Genomic DNA, 22,583 nt, shown 5'->3' on the forward strand with positions numbered 1-22,583 from the left:
AGAAATGGTACAGCCTTACAGATTAGGGCTTGATTTGTGGAGAGCAGAGTGTCCCCAATCTCCCAGGAGGTATGCAAAACCTCTGAGATTCAAGCCCTACATTCTGAACTCTCCCTTAAACCCAAGCAGCTAGTGAAGGTGCCACGTAAGTGCCTCCGAGCAGAAAATGATTTGCAGCACCTCCTAGTAACTACCATTCTTACTTTTATTTATCCATATTTCAGTTTCTATCATTTTGATGAGACAAAATAATGCCACATATGTGCAGTTCTAAGAGGCAAGAAAAAAGCCTAAAGCAAATTTAATGCAGTCAAACCAAAAAGAGAGAGAGGCTTTCTACAGCTAACCAGTAAAACAAGTTTAAAGTCCTTTTTACATACTTATGGATTTAGCTTCTGTTCTTCTCCTATTTAAAAAGCAGCTGATGGACTATTCAATTCCCCAGCTTTGATAAGTCATTGTCTAACTGCTTGGCTTCCCTCTGCATGCCTAGTGATCTCAGATTTAATAGCATTCATTTTGGCTCTTGGGTAGTAAGACTGCCTGCTCCACAGGGTGATGCTTCTGGTGTCTGGCAGTTCCCATGAACAAGAACACCCTGTGACAGCCGAGTGCTCTCAGACAGAGAGTGGAAACTGAAGCTGACTCATGGAAGATAAAACCGTATAGTACAAGGAAAGCCAGTATATACCTGAGCAGTTGTATGGTTGACTATGGCCTTGCCAGGGGAAGAGGGTGCTGACTGCTGCACTGTGAGGATCTGCTGTCCTAAGGCTACATTCAGAGGAACACCAACCGTCTTCTGAGGGGAGTTAGGAGGCTGCGAGGCCACTGACACCACTGTCAGCTGCTGAGCAAAATGAAGAAGCTGGTTAAATTCATTCTGCAGCAAACAATTCCACACTACTAGAGCTTCTTCAGTGCACTGCACACATATACACCACGCTTACGCAAAAGGCAAGGTGTTTTACCTTATTAGGGGACTTCAGCGGGGAGATAGCTATTTTATTCGGTGTCTGTTGCGTTGTAGAACCTAAAGAAGGCCCAATAACTCCACTCTCAGAGATGGTTATGGTCTTTGGTGGCGTTCCCGGAGCAGTCTGTGAAAGAACCCTACCTGTAAACAAGAGGCACAAGGTCACCCTAATTACTTGTAAGTTTGTTTATGACAGCCTTACAAGTAAAAGGTTTATTTCCATATCATGGATGCTAACAGAATGCCGATGCACCTCGGCACCACCTCAAAAGGGAAAGTTACCTTGATATCAATGGAGCGACACCATATTATTTAAATCATGTTTAATAGGGAGCGACACCAATGTTATTTAGATCATGTTTAATGGGCAAGGAAACAGTCAGAGGAAAACCGCCTTAGAAGCAAACACATTGCTTTCAGGAGTTTTCCAAATAAACCTCATGTCTAAAAATACCTTGAAAAGTTAAATTTACATTGACATTTTCAATGTTTCACTGATTATTCCTTACTCCCAGAGCTGAGTTTTAGCTCAATCTTCTCTGCACTACTCTGACATCATGGTGCCCTACACAAATAGTTAGTTCTGGCAAGAGACTTACTATCACCCTGCCCCAGCCTTCTTGATAAATGCCTGCTGCGCAAACACCCAGACTTTCCCATTTTTCAGGAAGACCAGCACACTCAGAAGATGATTCTGAGTATTCGAGACAACCCACTGAAAGATTAAAAAGCCAATCAGCAGAAATGAGCTATTTTAGGATGGTGAGGGGAGTTTTTGTTAGTTTATCTGTAAACATTAGTTGTAAGTTTGTTCCTTCGGGATTTGCTTCTTGTATTTTATGTGTCACTGAGCAATGTAAATGTGCTATCCCCAGATCAAGTGCAACCTGAATAAACATCTGCTCCAAGATGACAGGCAAAGGTAACAAGCTTAAACAAGTGGCACCACTATCTCATCTCTATTTCTGTTAGAAAACATGGAGGGTCACATACCGCTTGCTGCTGGCAAGTGCGCTGCTGATTTAGCCCTGCTGCCATATCAACAGGACACAAAGGAGGGCAGCAGAGCAGATGCGGTGGGAAGCAGGAGCTGACGCTCATATGGGACTGACTTTATATTGGTAAGAAATATTTCGTAAAATAGGGATACAAATATCCAACCTAATTGTTAATTCTAGAGTGGTTTTTGTTTTCATTTGCATTCACCGTAAGAGAGATATAATTAAGGAGTTTAGGCCCCAAAAACTGGCAGCCTGCATTAGGTCATAATCCATTTTTCTTAGATTGCTTTTAGAAAAAAAAATCCAAAGTTAATAGGCCCGTTTTGACAGCTCCACAAAAAAAGTATGAGCTCCTCTGCAGGCTCTATAGGAGGACTGTGATTAATGTCTCCCAAAGGGAGGCACCAGACTAGCTCAGGGGGTGCATAAGAACTGCACCACTCTAGATCTACACATGCCTCTGTGCTTATGATAGCTGGCTCCTTAAAAGCCTTCTCACCCTGTTCCTGCAGCAGCCCCTAGGAACAGGACATGTGTACAAGGAGCAGCTCACTAGCCCAACCTTCTCTTCTTCCCAGCAGTTAGCCCAGGCTGACACAGCAACCCCTGGATGCCCCCACTGAGTAGCTTTGGGCTGCTGTGGCCCCAATCTACCTTCCAATGCAGTCAATGGAAACACACCCATTAATTCATTTCAATAGGAGTTAAATACGGCCCTGGGGCAGTGGGGGGAAATTGGTGAGAGACAGAACAAAAAATGAAATAAAACAAAATAATTAAAATAGAAATAAATGGTGAAACGGTGGCAATTGGAGTCAGAATGCAGAGCAAGAAACGATGATACTGGGAAAATTGGTGTGACGCCAGTCCACCAGCCTATTGCAAATGGGTGCTCCAACGGGAATGGGAACTACTGAGATCAACTGCTCCACTGTGCTCACATCTTCCATGTACAAGAGGAGCAAATATTTAAAAAGCCATGTTACTTTCCCCTCATTTTTGATTAAGATGGAAGTATTTGCTCTACAGGCAAGGGACAAAGACAAGAGAAAGAATTAAGCAATAAGATGACAGACACATGTCAACAGAGTTCCACAAGCCCCCTGAAACAGCATTATTTTAGTGAAAAATCCCCTCCCGCAGGGAGTCTATACACAAGATTAAAAAATGATCCTATCTATAAGTTTAGTAAAAATGTACAATGAAAAAAATACAATTCCATTGTTACTAATAGCCCTTAAATGAAGAAGCATGATGTTCTTACAAACATGATATAAAAACCTCATCTTCAATACTTTTCAATGTTTCCAGTTTGTTTTTCTGAAGATAACAGCTTTCCCCTTCTCTGTCTATCCCCTGAGCACCACTCTTGTTTTTTCTTCCTTCCTAATTGGAAGGCTCACTGTTTACATTTACTTTAAACTTTAGGAAGCTAAAAGCTAGAAGTTGTAAGATCCTCCCAGTCAGCTTAAAAATATCAGCAAGCACATGTGCCACACCCTCCCTGGGAGTGAAGGCCAGAGACTCTCTCAGCTGGCAAGCTTGGTGAACACATCTTTAAAAGGTTTCAGAGTAGCAGCCGTGTTGGTCTGTATCCGCAAAAAGAACAGGAGTACTTGTGGCACCTTAGAGACTAACAAATTTATTTGAGCATAAGCTTTCGATGCCCGATGCCAACTCTGTCCACATATCTATTCAAGTGACACCAACATAGGACCTAATCACATCAGCCACGCCATCAGGGGCTCGTTCACCTGCACATCTACCAACGTGATATATGCCATCATGTGCCAGCAATGCCCCTCTGCCATATACATTGGCCAAACCGGACAATCTCTATGCAAAAGAATAAATGGACACAAATCTGACATCAGGAATCATAACATTCAAAAACCAGTGGTAGAACACTTCAACCTCTCTAACCACTCAATGACAGACTTGAAGGTGGCAATTTTGCAACAAAAAAACTCCAAAAACAGACTCCAAAGAGAGACTGCTGAACTTGAATTAATATGCAAATTAGATACAATTAACTTAGGTTTAAACAGAGACTAGGAATGGTTGGGTCATTACACTAATTGAATCTATTTCCCCATGTTAAGTTATCCTCACACCTTCTATGGGTCATCTTGATTATCACTTCAAAAGTTTTTTTTCTCCTGCTGATTATAGCTCATCTCAATTGATTGGCCTCTTACAGTTGGTATGGCTACTTCAACCTTTTCATGTTCTCTGTATGTATAAATATCTTCTTTCTGTGTGTTCCATTCTATGCATCCGATGAAGTGGGCTGTAGCCCACGAAAGCTTATGCTCAAATAAATTTGTTAGTCTCTAAGGTGCCACAAGTACTCCTGTTCTTTTTACATCTTTAAAAACACCTTTCCCCTTTTCAGAGAAGGAGTTCCACCTATCAGTGATGCTTTTCTTGCATGGACTGAGAGAAAAAAGTCCTGATTCTCTAGCACATTGGTTTAAAAGAAAAATGAAGTTGAAATACAAATCTATTCAAAAAACTGAATTAATTGTCGATTTTGTGTTTCTGTTCCAATACGCGAGCTTCCAAGAACTGCAGTGGAAACAGACTTAACAGAAATTATAAAATGGCATGTTCTTACATGTACATTTCTTGCTATGGTCCTGGTCCTAACTAATTTCCACTCTTTCATATATTATTAGTGAAAATTTAATATGATTTTGTGCGAAGTTTTCTTTTTTTTTTTTTAAAGAAAGTTGTATAAATACAATTAATAAACTTCCCATCTAGAAGTTTAAGACCAAATTTTAGGAGAGTGGAGAAAGGAAAGCACTTTCTTTCAGAAAAGCATGGAAACCTGGAAAAGACCAAGAAATACTACTTAAACTGAAAACCAAGTGCAGGGATAAGGAACAGGAAGCAAAGCCAGATAAGAAAAGGGTTGTAATTCATATTACATGCAGCTTATATGGATAAAAAGTTAAAAGGAACCTTGCAGAGATAGTCGTGTCTTTTCATGGGCCATTCAAGGCCTCAATCCTGCAAAGATTTATGCATTAAGTTCAGTATGTCATTAGACTTCACAGGACTGGGGCCTAAGAGGCTCTGTCAGACTGGTAGAAGTTGAAGAACCACCTATTTCCAAGCTCTGCAGACTCCTTATCTTTCATATTTGTTTTAAGAGATAATTTACAGCATCTCCTAGATCTTATTTTTATATTTATGTAGGCAATGGAACTAAACACTGAATGTACATTGTCTCAGTGGTTCTCAACCTTTTTTTATTTGCAGGACCCTAACAAATTTCGAATGGCATTGCGGACCCCTTTGGAAATCTACTGTCTGTATTATATATAGTTGAATTCTGTTCAATCCGTTTTCAGTCTGAGTCTTTCACAGACCCCTTAGACGTGGTCTGCAGACCACAGCCTGAGAACCACTGGTCTAGAAGAGCTGAAAGTACAAAATGGAGAGGGCAAAACCAAGCTGATTATTTCCCAAAGTAGAAAATCATTTCTCGTCATGTTTGTTTATATTTATAGACATTTCTATGAAAGTAAGCACCTATAAATGGACACACCATGCAATTTCATTAAAGGGGCACTGTAAGCTTTAAAGTCACATTTCTGTCTGAGAATACTGTCTGCAACAAGTAACATTTACAATTACAATACATGGAAAAGATTAGAGGAAAAAATAATTTGCTTTCTTTTTTCAGTTCATTCACTTTACATATTTGCTAGCACTTTCTGCATAGTGAATCAGTCAGTCCATTTTCTCTGTGAGGACTTTTTCCACATAGCATCAGGGAAAAGAAAAGCATCTTAAGAATAAACAGAAGATGAACTTGTACAACCATAAAAACTGGCAGGGGTACTCCAGGACAAGTGCAAGACTTTAAGCTACTTTTTAAACTCTAAGACTTCAAGTTGATTGTGTCCCTGCAACTGCTAGACAGCATAGGATTTTAAAATAAGGAAGTGTGACCCAACACACCTGCTGTTGACCTACATCAGTATACACTTATTGACCTAATTCATTCCCACTGTCTCAGAGACCTCATTCCAGGCTTTAGCCAAAGAAAGCCAATGTTATTAATAAGGTGCAATTTCCTTCTTATACACGATTGTGTGTTTAACATAATTTCAAAGTACTTTGAGTCTTGGATAGCTTTTGTGAATTGCATAAAAATAAATACTGTATTATCCATATCTGATCTGTTTAGTTTTTATTAGCAATTTTAAAGCTTATTAGTATGCAGATACTTTCGCAGCTAGCCATCTGAATGACTGAGGTCTGATATAAAAACAAAAATGTGCAGATGTGGTGCACCATCTTAAGCAGCTACATATTAGCTATAAGTTCTTTTAAACTTCTAAAATTCTGAAATGTGATGCACTTCACGTAGCATCAAAAGCTACTGTAAGTGAACTGCAAGACTTTTATTCAGTATCGCTATTTCATTCCACAGCCCTTGAAAAACAGTACAGCAAATCAAGTCATAAAGAAGGACAACCTGCAATGACTGGCGACACTTGAGTAGTCTGTCCTGTAACCGCTTTGCTATTAATTGGTTTTGCAAAGATCAGCTTGGTGATTACTGGGCCAGAAGTTGGTGTTCGGGTCTTCTTAGCAATCTGAAAGAGGGACATAGAGAGAGAGAAGAGAATTTTAAAATAACCTCATAGAGTTGGGATTTGAAATACAATTTTGCTAGGTTCATACTAAAGGGGAGAGGACAACACTCATATAATTGAGCAGAAGTGATTCATCCATAATATTCTGCTGTTGTTTCCCTCCCACTCACACCCCAATTTTTCCCTAGGGAGAGAATTAGGTTGTCATTAGTGCCATTTGGTCAGCCAGCGAAGTAAACAAAGGTGCAGCATAGCCACACTATTTCTTTTCCAGATAGAGTAAATCTCTTCCAAAATATGTCTGGTCACAAAAGACCCTCGGGCAGAAGTCCTAAAATTGTTTCCACACTCACCCAGAGTTTTATTTAAGAAGTTGAAGCATATTTGCGGATACAGAAGTGCTTGATTTTTAAAAAGTTACAAAATTTCAAACAAGGTATTTATTCCTAGTCTGAGCCATTGAAGGAAACTGTGTTTTGGAAGTGTTAGTCCATCTATCCCAACCTGGAAGCACACTTCTACCGCACAGCTGGTGATGGGGAAACCATGTTCAGCATCTATTGTAAGAAAACGCTATCAATCCCTGGGAACTTTTGACACTTACGTTTAAATAGCTGCAAATGTTCTGTACACAGAAACGAAGGGTACTTTTTTTCCTGCAGTGAACCTTCCATACCTGTGAAGACTGATCCAAGTCTTCGAAAATATGGCTTGATAAGAGACAGGTAATTTTAGCTGGTTGAGGGAGTTCAGGTCCAATTGAAGATTTATAAACAAGCCTTTCATCTCCCCATCCAATTTATGGAAATCAAAACCTGACCTCCTCAACAGAGCACTAGGTTGTGTTAGTCATAGTGATCAAATCTGATACTGGTATTCAGCTGGCAAAGAGTTGTGGGTTACTGATTTAGAATTAAGATACCTTATTCCAGTCACTAGGATATATTTTAATTTGCTGGCCACGAAAGCTCCCTGCAGCTGTCTGTTACCAGTCAGCAGGTATAAATTGAGGCCCACGGCCTCAGTAGTCTAGATATGGCAAGTAGGGATGGCTCTACCTTTAGCTTCTGGGCATTGTGTGGGAGCAAGGGTCAGGAGGGCATATACTCTAAATGAATAGAAGGGGAACTGTGGGGGGATAAGAGGACCTTTTGGAGGAAAAATGGGCTGGTTGCTGGTCCCCAAATACCGACAGGCAGATTGGGTGACAGTGGGAGAGTAGACCGCATCTCTGTCCAGTTGTCCCTTAAGTTACAAGGTCATGGTCTAGTTCCTCTTTAGCCTCCCCGCCCACCTCCCCTCCATTTCTGCCAATGGGGTAAAAGAATCCTACAATCTCCCCCATCCCTCACATCTCACCTTGGGATGAGAAAACATACAAACAGGATGTTCAAAACCCCTGGGATCTTTCAGCCCACCCCCAAATAGTCATGTGGTGGAAAGAGGTAATGAAACTGGAGTGTGTCAGTGGTGAAACACCGTGCGGTAAGAATGCCATTTCCAGCTTTCAGACCATCCCCTCCTAATTATGTGGTTTTGGAAGTGAGCCAAGTTGATTGGAGAAAAATTTTGGCTCCCCTATTAGGGCACTCTGACCAAAAGTCAGCCCTGACAATTACCAGTGTGGTAAATTAGAAGTTTATTTTTCCCACTCAACACCACCAGATTTACACCAGTGTAATTCCAGTGACTTGAATGGAGTTGCCACACCATAAAACCGACAGCAGAGTAGAGAATCAGGCCCTAAAACTTGGGATCAGAACCACAATTACATTTCATTCTAGAGTAACCTATAGAGAATAAAATCTGTGAACACTGCAAGAATTTGGACATGTAAATTATGATTTTATATGGCCACAGTAAAGAGGCCGTTAAGAGGAAGTTATTGCCAAGTGGGCTAGTTTCTAGTTATATTAATCACTGACTAAAAGCACCCGTGGTGTTTTGTTTTTAAGAAATGCTGCAGTTTTAAAATTTATCTGCATCAGTCCACCATCAGCTCCGAGACCTTCAAACAAGAACTAGCAGTTTTGGGTCATTTCAGATCACAGCAGTGTACTCTGTGATACGAGTTATATAGACAGCACCACTGGAGGAGTCAGTGCTCACATCTAGTGATGGCTGTGGGAGGCGTTAGGCCTGTAACTGTCTGGAGAATCATCCTAGTACATTGGCTGCCGTCCTTTTCAAGGAATTTAGTGTTACTGTCTTGACAATGAAACCTCCCTAGTAAAACAAACTGTGCCTCTGTCCTCCCTCAGCTGTACTCAGCCAACAGCAGCAAAGGGAAGATGGTTTTAAAACCAGACACAGCTAGAAAACAGATCTCATTTAACGAAAACCATGCACTCCTCTGCACTGCAATGCAAAATTATTCCAGAGAGAAAAGTTCTACCTTATACAGTCCGTGAATCAAGTCCAGCTGTGGCCTGGAGATTTATTCTCCTTACATATACTGTACATACTATTCTCTGCCTTGGCACTGATTTTCTCTTCAGTTTCAGAAAGTACAGAACCAAAAGATCAAAATATCTTTAAAAAACGTAGAAAGAAAATATAGAATATAATACAGTATGCAGCTCATATAGTTTTAGAGCCTTAAAATGAGGCAAAATTTACTATTAGCCCAAATGAAAGTTTGTTAGAACATACGGGAGACAGAAATTAGTAAACAGAAATTTGAGAGTAAAAAAATATTAGTAGTACATTATATTTAATTGTTTGGAAAGAGCAGATCTCATCTACATTGCAGCGTATAATTGTGTAGCATGTATGTTTAATGAAAGTTAAGAGTTAGCTCTAATAATAGACACTACCATGATGGGCAGCTGTTTAAAATCCTAAAATACATTTGTTTTAAAGAGATATTTATCAGGAAAATTGCTTGTACAATTTAAAAAAGTATCATAAATGCGCACACACCTCTAACAGTAAATATCTGTCTACTAATAAACCCCCTGAAATTGTCTCTGCCCTGTCAGAAATCAGTCTCACCTGCTCTGGACTATTACTATAATTCAGTCACTTTTACTCTCTGAAGTGACAAGTGATGTCAAATAGTCAAGCTATTCCAGCATACAATCCGTGTCTAGCAGGAACACCTTTGTTTGAGATGACATTAGGTATTACTAATGAATAGTGATTCATCTCGTTTTAAAGCACTGCCATATATCGGGCTGCTGCTCATGTGAAATATTTTAGGAACACTCAAACTAGAGTTTTGGTGGTGGTGGTTTTTCTTTGCGAAGCAGGGGGTTGCAAGCCTGGGTGGTGGGGAGAATAGGTACAGAGTGGGAAGCAGGAGGGGATAATTGCAGCAGAAACAGATTGCAACTAATTCTATTTACTTGTGTCTGACAAGAATGTCAATTTTACTCAGCAGCTACCGAGAGCTCCCAGGTTCTGCAGCTCTAGAGCAGCCCTGCCATGCGGACTGCCCCGGACCAGGAACCAAAGAGCTTCCAGACTCCTGGGACAGTGGGCATCCCAAATACCCAGCTGGCCCGGCAGTCTGGAAGTCCTGGGGTCCCCAGTCTGGGGCAGCCAGCATGGGGGGTTGCCCTGGAGCCGCAAACCCTGGAACTCGGGAGCCCATCCCAGGACTTCCATACTTCTTGAGGCGGAGCTGGGAATTGAACCCTGGTCAGAGCTAAGGCTTCCAGGGCCTCCAGCTCCACAGCGGGCAGGGAACCAGGCAGGTTTCTGACAGAACCCTGCCTCTGATTCAGCTAAAGTTCATCAAACCCAACTTGCTTTAGCAAGAAATGTCAAGTTTGATGAACTAGTATTTTCCAGTGAAGTTTCTGACCAGTCCTACTAGTTTCTTTGAATTGGAGTATGAAGAATCTTCCCTGCAAGCAGCTCTCCCCTAAGGAAATGTGATGTGGCAATATCACAAGAGAAATGCATTCAGCTCTCTGCTCCGGAGAGAATACAAACAGGCTGCTTTGCAAGTGTCTTTATTTATAGTAAGGGTCAAATTCTGCCCGGGATGTGCACTCACAGCTCAGTGGGAACAGCATGCATGGATCTAAAGGCAGATTTTGCCCTTATCTGTTAGATTAGAATATGCTTATACAAGAATATGCTAGATGATTCTGACCTATACATGCAAATACAACTAACCTATACACAGTATTCTGTCATATCAAATCTGGAGATGTGATAGAGCAAAGGTGAAGAGAAGTACCACACCCATTTTTCAGGAAAGATGATTGAGCTTGAAGAAACAGGTTCAGGGAGCAGGCTTTGGAGCAGGGAGGGGGAGGAGAGAAGGGTGGTTTTTAATTTGAAGAGAAGATACCATTGAGGTGGCTTAAAATACTTTCTCTATTGCAACCTATTGGCTCTGCCAGTTATCACAGCAAGACAAATTCATTTAGCAATTGGAGTGGAGATGGGGCTGGGCATGAGATTAGAAAGAGGCATGAGTAAGGCCAGATCTACACTCAGAACTTTTGCTGGTAGTAATGGGGGTTGGAGTGTGATTTTTTTATTATATTTTTATGCTGGCAAAAGCCCTGGTATAGATGCATTTATAACATCATAAGAGTCCTTTTGCTCGTATAGTTTATTTCAGCGGGAGAACTGGTATAAGTTATATCATCAAAAGATCTCTTTTGCCCGTATAAATTGCTTCTACACTAGGAAGATTTGCTGGTATAGCAAACCTTTCCTAGCATAGACGAGGCCCAAGTTTATAATGCATTTTACTCTCAGTAGCATTGAGGATTCAACATAGCACTAAGAGAGGGACTTGGATTCTATAGAATGTTTTACTAAATTCTAATTAGTTTTGCCTTTTCCAAAGTAATGGGATTGTATCAGTTACTTAAGGTCCAAACTGGAAGACAATGCGGCTGTACTGGTGTAACTGAAGGTCTAACATGACCTGAACAACTTTTAACACCGGTAATGATATATGTTAAGAACACAGCTAGAGTCTCAGATCCCAGGCTGATTTTAATCAATTCACTTTCCAGAGTCAAACAGCATTTTAAATAAATAAATAAGATAAATTATTATCACTTTACATAGCCTTCCATTGGAGGATCTCAAATGGTTTTACAAATCAATTAATTAAGCCTCACAAAATCCTTGAGGTAGGGGAGTAGCATCACCATTTCACACACTGGGGAACTGAAAAGTTAATCAGAGCCAGAAAGAGAATCTGGATCTCCTGACTCCCTCTGTCACAATTAATCGCCAAGATCAGGATTCTCAAACTTTGTAAGTGTGGACAAGATCTTAATAGTGAGATTATCTTTCCCTCACGGAACACCTTCTCTCACATTCATGATCTTGTGGATCATGGATTTCTCTCCCATTTGCAATGACATAATATCCCTGTATTATGAATTTCTTACAAGGAAAAAGCAGTATGAGGGAAGTGTTTATATATTTCTGTTTTTGTTGCAGTAAGTGCTTTGTTGTTTTTAAAACAGTTAGTCACACTGTTGAATCTTGGTCTGCATTTTTTTCTCCCCAATCCCGTCCATTCCCCTCCTCTATATCCCTTGCTTCTCTGCACTTGCTTCTTTGCCACTTGGTCCTCTTCTTCTCCAGAATGATTCCCCTACCACTGGTCCACCTTTGACACTACTACATAAACTTCTCAGTAGAAGCAGCTGAAAAAGAGACCCGGCATCACGTGATCAGCCTGTTTCATCAAGAAACTGCTGCAGTAGACCACAGTGCCCACACTAAGCCATAATCTACCCTTATGGATCTCTTACATATTAAACATGCATGCAGATGACGTAGCTTTATAGGGGTGTGTTTTTTAATCAAAAACATTAATAGTAGCTTTTGAAAAGCCAAATGCAAACAGTTACAACTATTTTACAAAAGGAACCAAAGGGGAAGAGCAAGTTCATTCTGTAGAACAGTGATTCTTAAGGCCTTGCAGTTGGACGTAAATCAGTTAATCAGGAAAACCTTCCGGATTCCTAAAGGCAAGAAAATAGCGGAGGACAATCAGGAAGAATCACAGCCTTTCAAGTCTCAGATGCCACAGGCAAGAGGAAAATCATAAATGCTACAACCCGAGAGTGCCACACAGCTTATGCATTTTTTCCTTTAGCTTTCTTTTAACTGCCAGCATCAGCCCTACAACTCAAGCCAAAGGGCAGGAACTGATCCATTCTTAAATGTTCCTGTGCTGAGTCAGGAGCCACAGCCTCTTTTAAAGATATTCTGCCAACCTTAACATTAACAATGGAAGTAAAAAAGAAATCAGTAGGGAACAGTCAAACACTAAAAATCAACATTAGTCAGGGATTTGATCTTCAGCTTTGATGTGGCTACCGGCACTGAGCAATATGAGAAAAGACTGCACTGGAAAATAACACTGAGATTGTATGGTGCTTTAAAATACATGGTCTCAAATGTTATGCATGCTATAGTTTGTGTTTGCTTGCTGTGAAATATCCATTTGGAGGTTTAGCGCTCTAATTTGTTTGCTTATGGCTCCATCATTTTACATGCACAGCAAGTATTCTGTTTTTTATATAGACTGTTTGAGTTTTATTCTCCCATCCCCAGCTAATGTTTGTGGGAAGATCTTTTTTCCAGATTCAGCTGGGTGTGCTTTAGAAATGTAAACAGCAATCGGGAAGAAAGAAATAAGGATTTAGAAGAAATAAACTTAATATCCACGCAGAGTTCAATCTTCCTAAAGGTATATGGGATTAACTGAAACGCTCAGTGAAGAATTCTCTCCACTGCAATAAATTCTGATGGCACAGACACGATAAACCTTAATCTCCCAAAAGGTAGTTGGATGTAAAGAACTTACAATTTAAATACATTCACATATGACTGGATACACTAGAAGCAATATTCTATATATACGCACAGTGAATTCTGAGGGTTGCGTGTGCACACACATGCAAACACATTTCTATCAACAAAAACGAACCTTCAATATGGGAACAGTTTTAGTTTTAAAACAAAAAGGGTTTATTTTTAAAAAAGTTTCATTAGTACAACCCCTTTTACCTGTACTGTTTTTAACTGCTGGGTCTGTAATACAGAAGACTGGGCTGCAGTATTTATCAGCTGACTTCCCGGCGTCAAAGAGGAGACACCAACGACAGGCTTCATCTCTGGCCTCCCTCCAATAGTAACCACTTTGATCTGCTGGGCTGGTACCTTGGGGTCTCCTGCCTGAGCCTGAATTGTGGCCTTCTGCGTCTGGGGTAGTTGGTTGTGGGGTAGTGCTAAGACAATTGGCTGGCCAGCCTTTCCCAAAGTTGTCACAATTAGCTTTTGCCCTTCTTGTTTAATAGTTTGGTTGCCAAGTTTAAGATCAGTGGCCTTGTTCAGAATAATCTGATTGGCTGAGATAGTGACAGGAGTCTGAGCACCAAGTTTATGGAGGCCACTTTGCAAGGTAGGTTTTACTGTTGCATTAGTGTCAGTTTTTGTAATTGTGGTATTCACTGTAACTTGGCTTGAGTGATTGCTGGGCACGGTAGCTGGTTCTGTGGCGGCTGTGATTGTAGTTGCAGAGTCACTGGCTGAGCTTATGTTCACTATTTCTTCCAGTTCTGTTTCCATAGGAATAGCATCTCCCATAGGTGACGCCACAATAACAGCCTCAATGCTATCGTCTTCCATCAGAGTTATACCAGTGTCCATTATCTCCTCAGGGAGTAAGCTGTTCACCTCTGCTGATACCACCTCCATCGTAGATGTTCTGGCAGTAAGGCAACGACCAGGCACTGCAACTGTATTAAAAAAAATAATAATAAAGGTCAATTAGTAGGTCATAAATTATTAAACTCCATGACAACATACATTTCTGCAAAGCTTCATGAATAGTATTACCATAGAGGAACATAAGTGCACAAATACTGGAGGTGGAGGAATTTTAGCAGAACTATATTTTCATGTGAAATTTATCCTTGATGCTTTAATACATTTACTTGAATTTCCTTTTAATCCTAATTTAGATCAGACCTCCTCCAGCAGCATTGCAATACACCCACATCTCCTTAGGCCAGAGAAAGCCAGGAATTAAAATGTAAGAGTTCATGAATGGTTTTAGTGGTCACACATGCCAACTTTCATTACCAAGCTGTCATTCCATGGAGTTGTTTGAAGTAGTGAATGTGCTAATAGTTCACTTGTTTACGAGTATTAATTTCAGTGATCTCAGCAACAGCACATGGGAAAGCAGAGCTATTTTAGTGACAAACTTAGTTACCTATTGAACTTGATCACCAACCCATTTGAGAACCAAGCCAATAGTGCTGCTTTTCAAAGCCATGGATGATTTCATGCTTCGGTTGTCCCACGGGGTGGGGGGGAAAGCACAGCTCACTTGTTCTATACTTATTAGAAAAGAAAGAGCCTCAAATTGTGACTGTAATATAAAACATCCAGTGAATAAATGAACTAATCTGCAGGACACAGCAGGGTGTGCTGAATTGATTAGAAAGAAAAGCAAGCTTAAAAAACAGAATTAGCAGTGGGTTCTACACATGTGAGTCTCTTAACTTGAAAAACCTTGAAGAGGGGAAAATGAAAATGGCAGAATCTCCTGTAAATATGATACAGAAGCACGAATATTGGACTTCCCATTAAAAAGGTAACATATTGTCAGTCAACAATGATCAGCATTTTAAAATACCTCCTTCACCATTTGCCTCCTTCCATCAGCTTATTTCTTTCACCTTGTAGTGGGTGGGCACACTATGTACCCTCTTATCATTTACAACATTCACGCTGAACCTCAGGGTGTAGCAACCGTAACACCTTGCCCTCGCAAACCTGGGTTTGCATGTTGCACAGCAAAGTACAGTGGTGCCATTTTTACAGCACTCCCATTCATAATTAATGGATTATTGTTGTGGATGGTTTAAAATGCATGGATTAAATGCCGAGGTTGCATTTATTGATTACAGTGCCATTGTGTGTGTGAATTTGCACCATTTTATGATAATAGCCAAACTGACCATAGAATAACTGTAGATTATTCACCCATGAAGTACAGAAGCTAGGGAAAAACTGCAGTATGTTATCTAGTTTATATGCTGACAGGCTGATGATGAAAGCAATTAACAGAGGCAGGGATTCCCACTAGTTTCAGTTTATTTTTGTTCATTAGAATGTTGTAAGAAAACTATACAAGAAAAAGACGATCAACAAAACATTTTTATGGTGCAGCTCGGAACGTACAGGTCATTAACAAAGAGTTTTGCACCAAATACACTTGAAGAACTGAGAATCTTGGGGCAGGTCTACACTACAGATTTACAGCAGCACAGGTACAGGTGTGCCGCTGTAGCGCTTCTGGTGAAGACACTCTAAACCAACAGGAGAGAGCTCTCCTGTCGGCTTAATAATTCCACCTCTGTGAGAGGTGGTAGCTATGGTGGTGGGAGAAGCTCTCCCGCCGACATAGCACTGTCTACACCGGTGCTTAGGTCTGTATAACTACGTCACTCAGGAGTGTGAATAATCCACACCCTTGAGCGATGTAGTTATAGCGCAGTAATTTTGTAGTGTAGACCAGAGCTTGGTATTAATGACTTGAGCCAAGTTTGTTTTCTATAATAAACTTGATGGGAAATTTGGGATATTTTCATAACAATACTTAGCATTAGAACTTTATTCTTTGCCTGTTTTGGGAAAAGGCTAATTTTTTAAACATACTAGTATTTAAACCAAACTCCCTTATTTATTATTTTTAGCAATAGTGTAGGAAATTTTTTGTATGTCATCACAAACACAGCTTGTTATGAACAAGAGTAGGCTTTGTACAAATTCTATGGCCCTTTAAAAAAAAATCAACGTTTTTGTTGCCATCAGGGATCGGAAACTTTTCTATAGCTAATTTAAGACCTACCAATTCCCTAGGCTAGTAACAAAAGACTGTAGAATCTAGTGGATAAGATGCTCGTTTCACATTTCAAAGGTTGCAAGTTCAAAATTTGTTCCTTCAAATATTTTTTCTACTCTTTTAAAGCAAGGAAGTAATGTATGTGATGACAAATATTTCAATGTTAAAAAAAGCCAAGCTAAAAAGTGACTGGCTGTTTAAATGGTTAAAGTGAACAAGTCTCTAGGACTAAAAGCCATTTAAAATGATAAACCCTTTTGCAACATGGTTGATTTAGTAGCTACCATATAGTTATATGGCTGCACTGTTCCTTTTCTAAATAGGCTTTATTTGTAATATGTGAAATGTTATGCATTATGCCTCATGTAGGCAAAACTCTCACTCGTCCAAGAGAAGCTCTGTCCACATGAGCTCTTTTGCTTCCATAACCAGCATAGGATCAGGCGCCAATTATTTTTCCAAACAAACATGAATGAGACAAGATGGGTGAGGTAAAAAACGGTTACTCACCTTTGGAACTGTTGTTCTTCGAGATGTGTTGCTCATATCCATTCCAATTAGGTGTGCGCGCGCCGCGTGCACGATCGTCGGAGAATTTTCTACCCTAGCAACACCCGGTGGGTCGGCTGTGGAGCCCCCTGGAGTGGCGCCTTCATGGCGCTGGATATATACCCCAGCCGACCCAGCGCCCCCTCAGTTCCTTCTTGCCGGCTACTCCGACAGTGGGGAAGGGGGGCGGGTTTGGAATGGATATGAGCAACACATCTCGAAGAACAACAGTTACAAAGGTGAGTAACCGTTTTTTCTTCTTCGAGTGCTTGCTCATATCGATTCCAATTAGGTGACTCCCAAGCCTTACCTAGGTGGTGGGGTCAGAGTGAGACATCGCTGTGTGCAAAACCGCTGATCCGAATGCAGCATCATCTCTGGATTGCTGTACCAGCGCATAGTGAGCGGCGAATGTGTGGACCGATGACCAAACCGCCGCTTTACAGATGTCCTGGATCGGGACCTGAGCCAGGAAGGCGGTCGAGGAGGCTTGGGCCCTCGTGGAGTGGGCGGTGAGGCGCGGCGTCGGGACACCGGCCAGGTCGTAGCAAGCACGAATACAGGACGTGATCCAAGTGGACAGGCACTGTGAGGAGACCGGTGAGCCTTTCATCCGGTTGGCCACTGCAACAAAGAGTTGTGTCGTCTTCCTAAATGGCTTTGTACGGTTAATATAGAAAGCCAGGGCCCTGCGTACGTCCAAGGAATGCATACGCTGGTCTTGACGGGTAGCGTGTGGCTTAGGATGGAAGACCGGGAGAAATATATCCTGATTCACATGAAAAGGTGAAACTACCTTGGGAAGAAAGGCAGGGTTGGGGCGAAGCTGCACCTTGTCCTTATGGAAAACAGTGTATGGAGGCTCAGACGTAAGCGCCCTGAGTTCAGAAACTCGCCTTGCTGAAGTGATGGCTACAAGGAAGGCTGTCTTCCAAGATAGGTAGAGGAGTGAACAGGTAGCCAATGGCTCGAACGGAGGCCCTGTGAGCTTTGAGAGAACCAGGTTGAGATCCCACGTCGGAACGGGCTGGCGTTGCTGTGGGTACAGTCGGTCTAAGCCCTTGAGGAATCTAACGACCATCGGGTTAGAGAAGACCGAGGAAGCGAGTTCTCCTGGGTGGAACGCCGAAATAGCGGCCAGGTGAACCCTGACCGAAGATATCGCCAAGCCCTGCTGTTTTAGGGATAGGAGATATTCAAATATAAGAGGAATTGACGCCTGCAAGGGGGGCGTGGCTCGCTTCTCGCACCAACAGGAGAACCGTTTCCACTTGGCTAAGTAAGTGGTCCGTGTAGAGGGCTTTCTACTTCCCAGCAGAATCTGTTGGACGGAATGCGAGCATTGCCGCTCTGTCCAATTCAGCCATGAAGCATCCACGCTGTGAGGTGGAGCGATAGCAGGTCGGGGTGACATAGTCGGCCGTGGTCCTGAGAGATCAGATCTGGGCACAAGGGAAGCGTGATCGGTGTTTGAACCGATAGCTCCAAAAGCGTGGTGTACCAGTGCTGCCTTGGCCAAGCTGGAGCGACTAGAATCACCCGTGCCTGGTCTCTGCGTAGCTTGAGCAGTACCCTGTGGACCAGTGGAAATGGGGGGAAAGCGTAGAACAGGTGGTCCTTCCACGTTAGAAGGAACGCGTCCGACAGGGAGCCCAGAGATCGCCCTTGTAGGTAGCAGAACGCGTGGCACTTCCTGTTGGCTCGAGATGCGAACAGGTCAACCTGGGGAAATCCCCACCTCTGGAAGACGGAATAGATGATGTCTGGGCGAATCGACCACTCGTGCATCTGGAAGGACCTGCTGAGACGGTCCGCTAGCGTGTTCTGGACTCCAGGAAGGAACGATGCCGTGAGCTGTATCGAGTGGGCGATGCAGAATTCCCACAGGTGAATGGCCTCTTGGCATAGAAGCGACGACCGGGCTCCTCCTTGTTTGTTGATGTAAAACATGGCCGTGGTGTTGTCGGTGAGGACTAACACGCAACGGCCCTGTAGGAGACCGAGAAATGCCTGACAGGCCAGGCGCACTGCCATCAGCTCTCGAACATTGATGTGCAGGGCTAGTTGGGATGCGGTCCACATTCCCTGGGTATGGTGCTCCCCAAGGTGAGCGCCCCAACCTAGAGATGAGGCGTCCGGGACCAGGTGCAGGGAGGGTTGAGGGGCGTGGAACGGCACTCCTGCGCAAACCGCCTTGCGGTCCAGCCACCAGGTGAGAGAGGCCAGGACCGAGGTCGGGATTGTAACCACCATGTTTAGGCTGTGTTGATGAGGGCGGTACAGTGACGATACCCAGGCCTGCAGTGGGCGAAGTCGAAGTCTGGTGTGCCTGGTTACATAAGTGCAAGAGGCCATGTGACCCAATAGGGCAAGGCACGTCCTTATTGTGGTAATCAGAAAGGCCCTGAGCCCTCGAATGATGCTTGTGACGGTATGGAAATGATTGTGTGGTAGAATAGCTCGCGCAAGTCTGTAGTCTAGGACTGCCCCAATAAATTCTATCCTCTGGGTTGGCTCTAGAGTGGACTTCTCTTTGTTGAGTAGAATGCCCAACTCGTGGAATGTTTGTACTATTATGTGGACGTGAGCTTGAACTTGCTCTCTGGTGCGGCCGCGCACCAGCCAGTCATCTAAATACGGGAACACCTGTATCCCTTGTCGACGAAGGTATGCTGCCACGACAGCCATACATTTTGTGAACACTCTCGGAGCCGCGGACAAGCCGAAGGGAAGGACTGCAAATTGGTAGTGCACCTTGTTTACCACAAATCGAAGGAAGCGCCTGTGAGGGGGGTAGATCGCTATATGAAAATATGCGTCCTTCATGTCGAGGGCGGCGAACCAGTCTCCAGGATCCAGGGAAGGGATAATGGTCCCCAAGGAGACCATGTGGAACTTCAACTTTACTATGAATTTGTTGAGTCCGCGTAAGTCTAAAATGGGTCGCAGACCCCCTTTTGACTTGGGGATCAGGAAGTAGCGGGAATAAAACCCCCTGCCCCTTAACTCTGGTGGCACCTCCTCTATGGCTCCCATAGATAGGAGGCCAACAACCTCCTGTATAAGGAGATGCTCGTGAGAAGGGTCCCTGAAGAGGGACGGGGTGGGAGGGGGGGAACGAAGAAAATTGGATAGCGTAACCCCTCTCCACCGTGCGAAGGACCCAACAGTCTGATGTTATGAGGGACCAAGCATGGTGGAAACGGGAGAGGCGATCCCGAAAGGAGGGAGATGGATCCTGGGTAGTGGCTGGGGCGCCGTCCTCGACCGCACCTTCAAAAGTTTTGCCTAGGACCTGAAGGTGGTCTAGGCGGGCCCTGGTTCTGACCGGGTTGAGGGCCGGTCGACCTTTGCCTACCACCTCGTCCCCGCCTTCTGGCGAAGTCCTGTCTCGGACGAGGCGGGGGAGGGTAGAACCTTTGAGGCTGGGGCCTAAAGGGTCTGCGCTGGGGCCCTGGGACATGCATCCCCAGGGAGCGCATGATAGTTCTCGAGTTCTTGAGGCTCTGCAGCCAAGAGTCCGTCTTCTCCGAGAACAACCCCTGGCCCTCGAAAGGTAAATCCTGCAGGGTCTGCTGCAGTTCCGGCGGCAAGCCCGAGACCTGGAGCCAGGAGACTCGCCGCATGGCGATACCTGACGCCAGCGTCCTGGCGGCCGAGTCTGCTATCCAATGAGGCTTGTAAGGAGGTCCTCGCCACCTTCTTACCCTCCTCCACTAAGGCCCCGAACTCTTCCCTTGAGTCCTGGGGAACCAACTCTTTGAATTTCCCCATGGAGTTCCATGAGTTGAAGTTGTAGCGGCTCAAGAGCGCCTGTTGGTTTGCCGCTCTGAGCTGCAGCCCTCCCGCCGAGTACACCTTACGCCCGAACAAATCGAAGCGCTTAGCGTCCTTCGATTTGGACGCTGCAGCCTGCTGGCCGTGACGCTCTCTTGCGTTTACCGATGACACCACTAGTGAACACGGTGGGGGATGAGTATATAAGTACTCATAGTCCTTGGAAGGGACGAAGTACTTCCTTTCTACCCCTCTGGCTGTGGGTGGAATAGAGGCAGGAGTTTGCCATATTGTAGTGGCATTAGCCTGAATCGTCCGAATCAGAGGTAATGCCACCCTGGATGGGGCATCAGCCGAGAGGATGCTCACCACCGGGTCCTGCACCTCTACTATCTCCTCCGCCTGGAGGTCCATATTACGCGCCACCCTACGTAATAGGTCCTGGTGGGCACGAAGATCTATCGGGGGCGGGCCCGAGGCTGTTGTGCCCGCCACCGCCTCATCCGGGGAAGATGAGGATGCCTCAGGGGGCAAGGGGTCTAACGGAGGGTCCTGTTCTAAGGGTCCCTGAAGCGGAGCATCGCCTGCCCCTGGAACCAGGGCCTGAGGTGGTGTAAGCACGGGAGCCTCCATGCCCCCTGGGGGAGGACGGGAGATGGTGGCCTCCGGGACTCTGGGCTCAGAGCGTGCCGAGCGAGAGGCTGATGGTGGAGCCCCTTGCGCCTGGTGATACGCCCACGGGGTCCAGAAAGACCAATGCGTAGGGTCCTGCGCAGGGTCCTCCGCCGCCTCCTGCCAGTGGCCCAAGTCAGCCGCAGCAGCCTGACCCTGAGGAGTGTATGCTGATCTCGAAGCCCCGTCGGAGGAGCGAGACGCTGATCTCGAGGGCCAAGGTGGTGCCGAACACGTGGGAATCGGCTCGGTACGATACGGTGCCGATCCGTAGGCGATCAGTCCCTACGCGGTGCCGGTGAGCGGTACCGGGATCGGGATCGGTGCCGCTGGCCACGTCGGTGCCGAGATCCGGATCTGGACCTAGAAGACGACGACCGCGAGTAGACGTGGTACCGGGAGCGGCCCCTCGAACTGGAGCGGCGCTCGTACCGGTGCAGAGAACTACGTCTTGAGTCCGATCGGTACCGATGATCCTGACGGTGCCGAGACGTAGACCGGTGCCGTGAAGAGGATCTGGGCCGCGAGTACGACCGGTGCCGAGGTGATAGTCGGCGCCGGGACTGCGAGCGGCGTCGGGACCTGCTCCGAGACCTGGAGCAGTGCCGTGAGTCCACGTCCGGAGACGGCGGGCGTACCAGGGCAGGCTTGCCCCTGGATTGCACCGTGCGAGGAGCCGACGGTGCCGGTGGTTGAGACGGCGCCGGCTCCGTGAGAGCGATAAGGTCTTTCGCCGTCGCGAAGGTCTCCGGAGTGGACGGGAGACAAGGCTCCACCACCGACCGAGGTGGTGAGCCAGTCCGCACCGGACTCAACGGCCGTGGCGCCGGAGTCAACGGTGTAGCAGGTACTTGCTGCTTCTGGCGCTCTAAAGGCAGACGCGGCTCTACCCCCGGCACCGGGGGAGCCGGCGTCTGCAGGACAGCGGTCTCCTGTGCCTTGCGGGATTTCTTGTGTCCCGGAGACAGGGAACGGCGCCGAGGCCCCTGTGGCGGTCGCGGTGCCGAAGGAGGCCGGTGCCGTGAGGCCTTATCCAATTCTGCCCGCGGTGCAGTACCAGTCGGTGCCGCAGGGGCGCTGCGCACCGAGGCGCTCGGTGCCGGGGCTTGGCGCGCCGAGGGAGGATCCGGGCTAAGTGCCGCCTCCAT

At 44.8% G+C, this 22,583-nt stretch overlaps 1 protein-coding gene across 4 annotated transcripts in view; it reads right to left on the bottom strand.

The window, feature by feature from the left end:
* Positions 1 to 14,320, bottom strand: part of LIN54 (lin-54 DREAM MuvB core complex component) — a 33,241-nt gene extending 18,921 nt beyond the window's left edge. Inside the window, exons 1-4 of one of the 4 annotated variants that reach the window (XM_065405003.1) lie at positions 13,590 to 14,320; positions 6,470 to 6,590; positions 972 to 1,117; positions 692 to 850 (exon numbers count right to left, since the gene is read on the bottom strand). In XM_065405003.1, coding sequence (XP_065261075.1) covers positions 692 to 850; positions 972 to 1,117; positions 6,470 to 6,590; positions 13,590 to 14,279 — 1,116 coding nt within the window. In that variant the 5' untranslated portion in view covers positions 14,280 to 14,320. The remainder of the gene's footprint in view (positions 1 to 691; positions 851 to 971; positions 1,118 to 6,469; positions 6,591 to 13,589) is intronic. The other 3 variants (XM_065405006.1, XM_065405004.1, XM_065405005.1) reach the window with 3 other exon arrangements.
* Between the last annotated feature and the right edge of the window lie 8,263 nt (positions 14,321 to 22,583).

Source organism: Emys orbicularis, chromosome 5, assembly GCF_028017835.1.
Source record: "Emys orbicularis isolate rEmyOrb1 chromosome 5, rEmyOrb1.hap1, whole genome shotgun sequence".
NCBI lineage: Eukaryota > Metazoa > Chordata > Testudines > Emydidae > Emys > Emys orbicularis.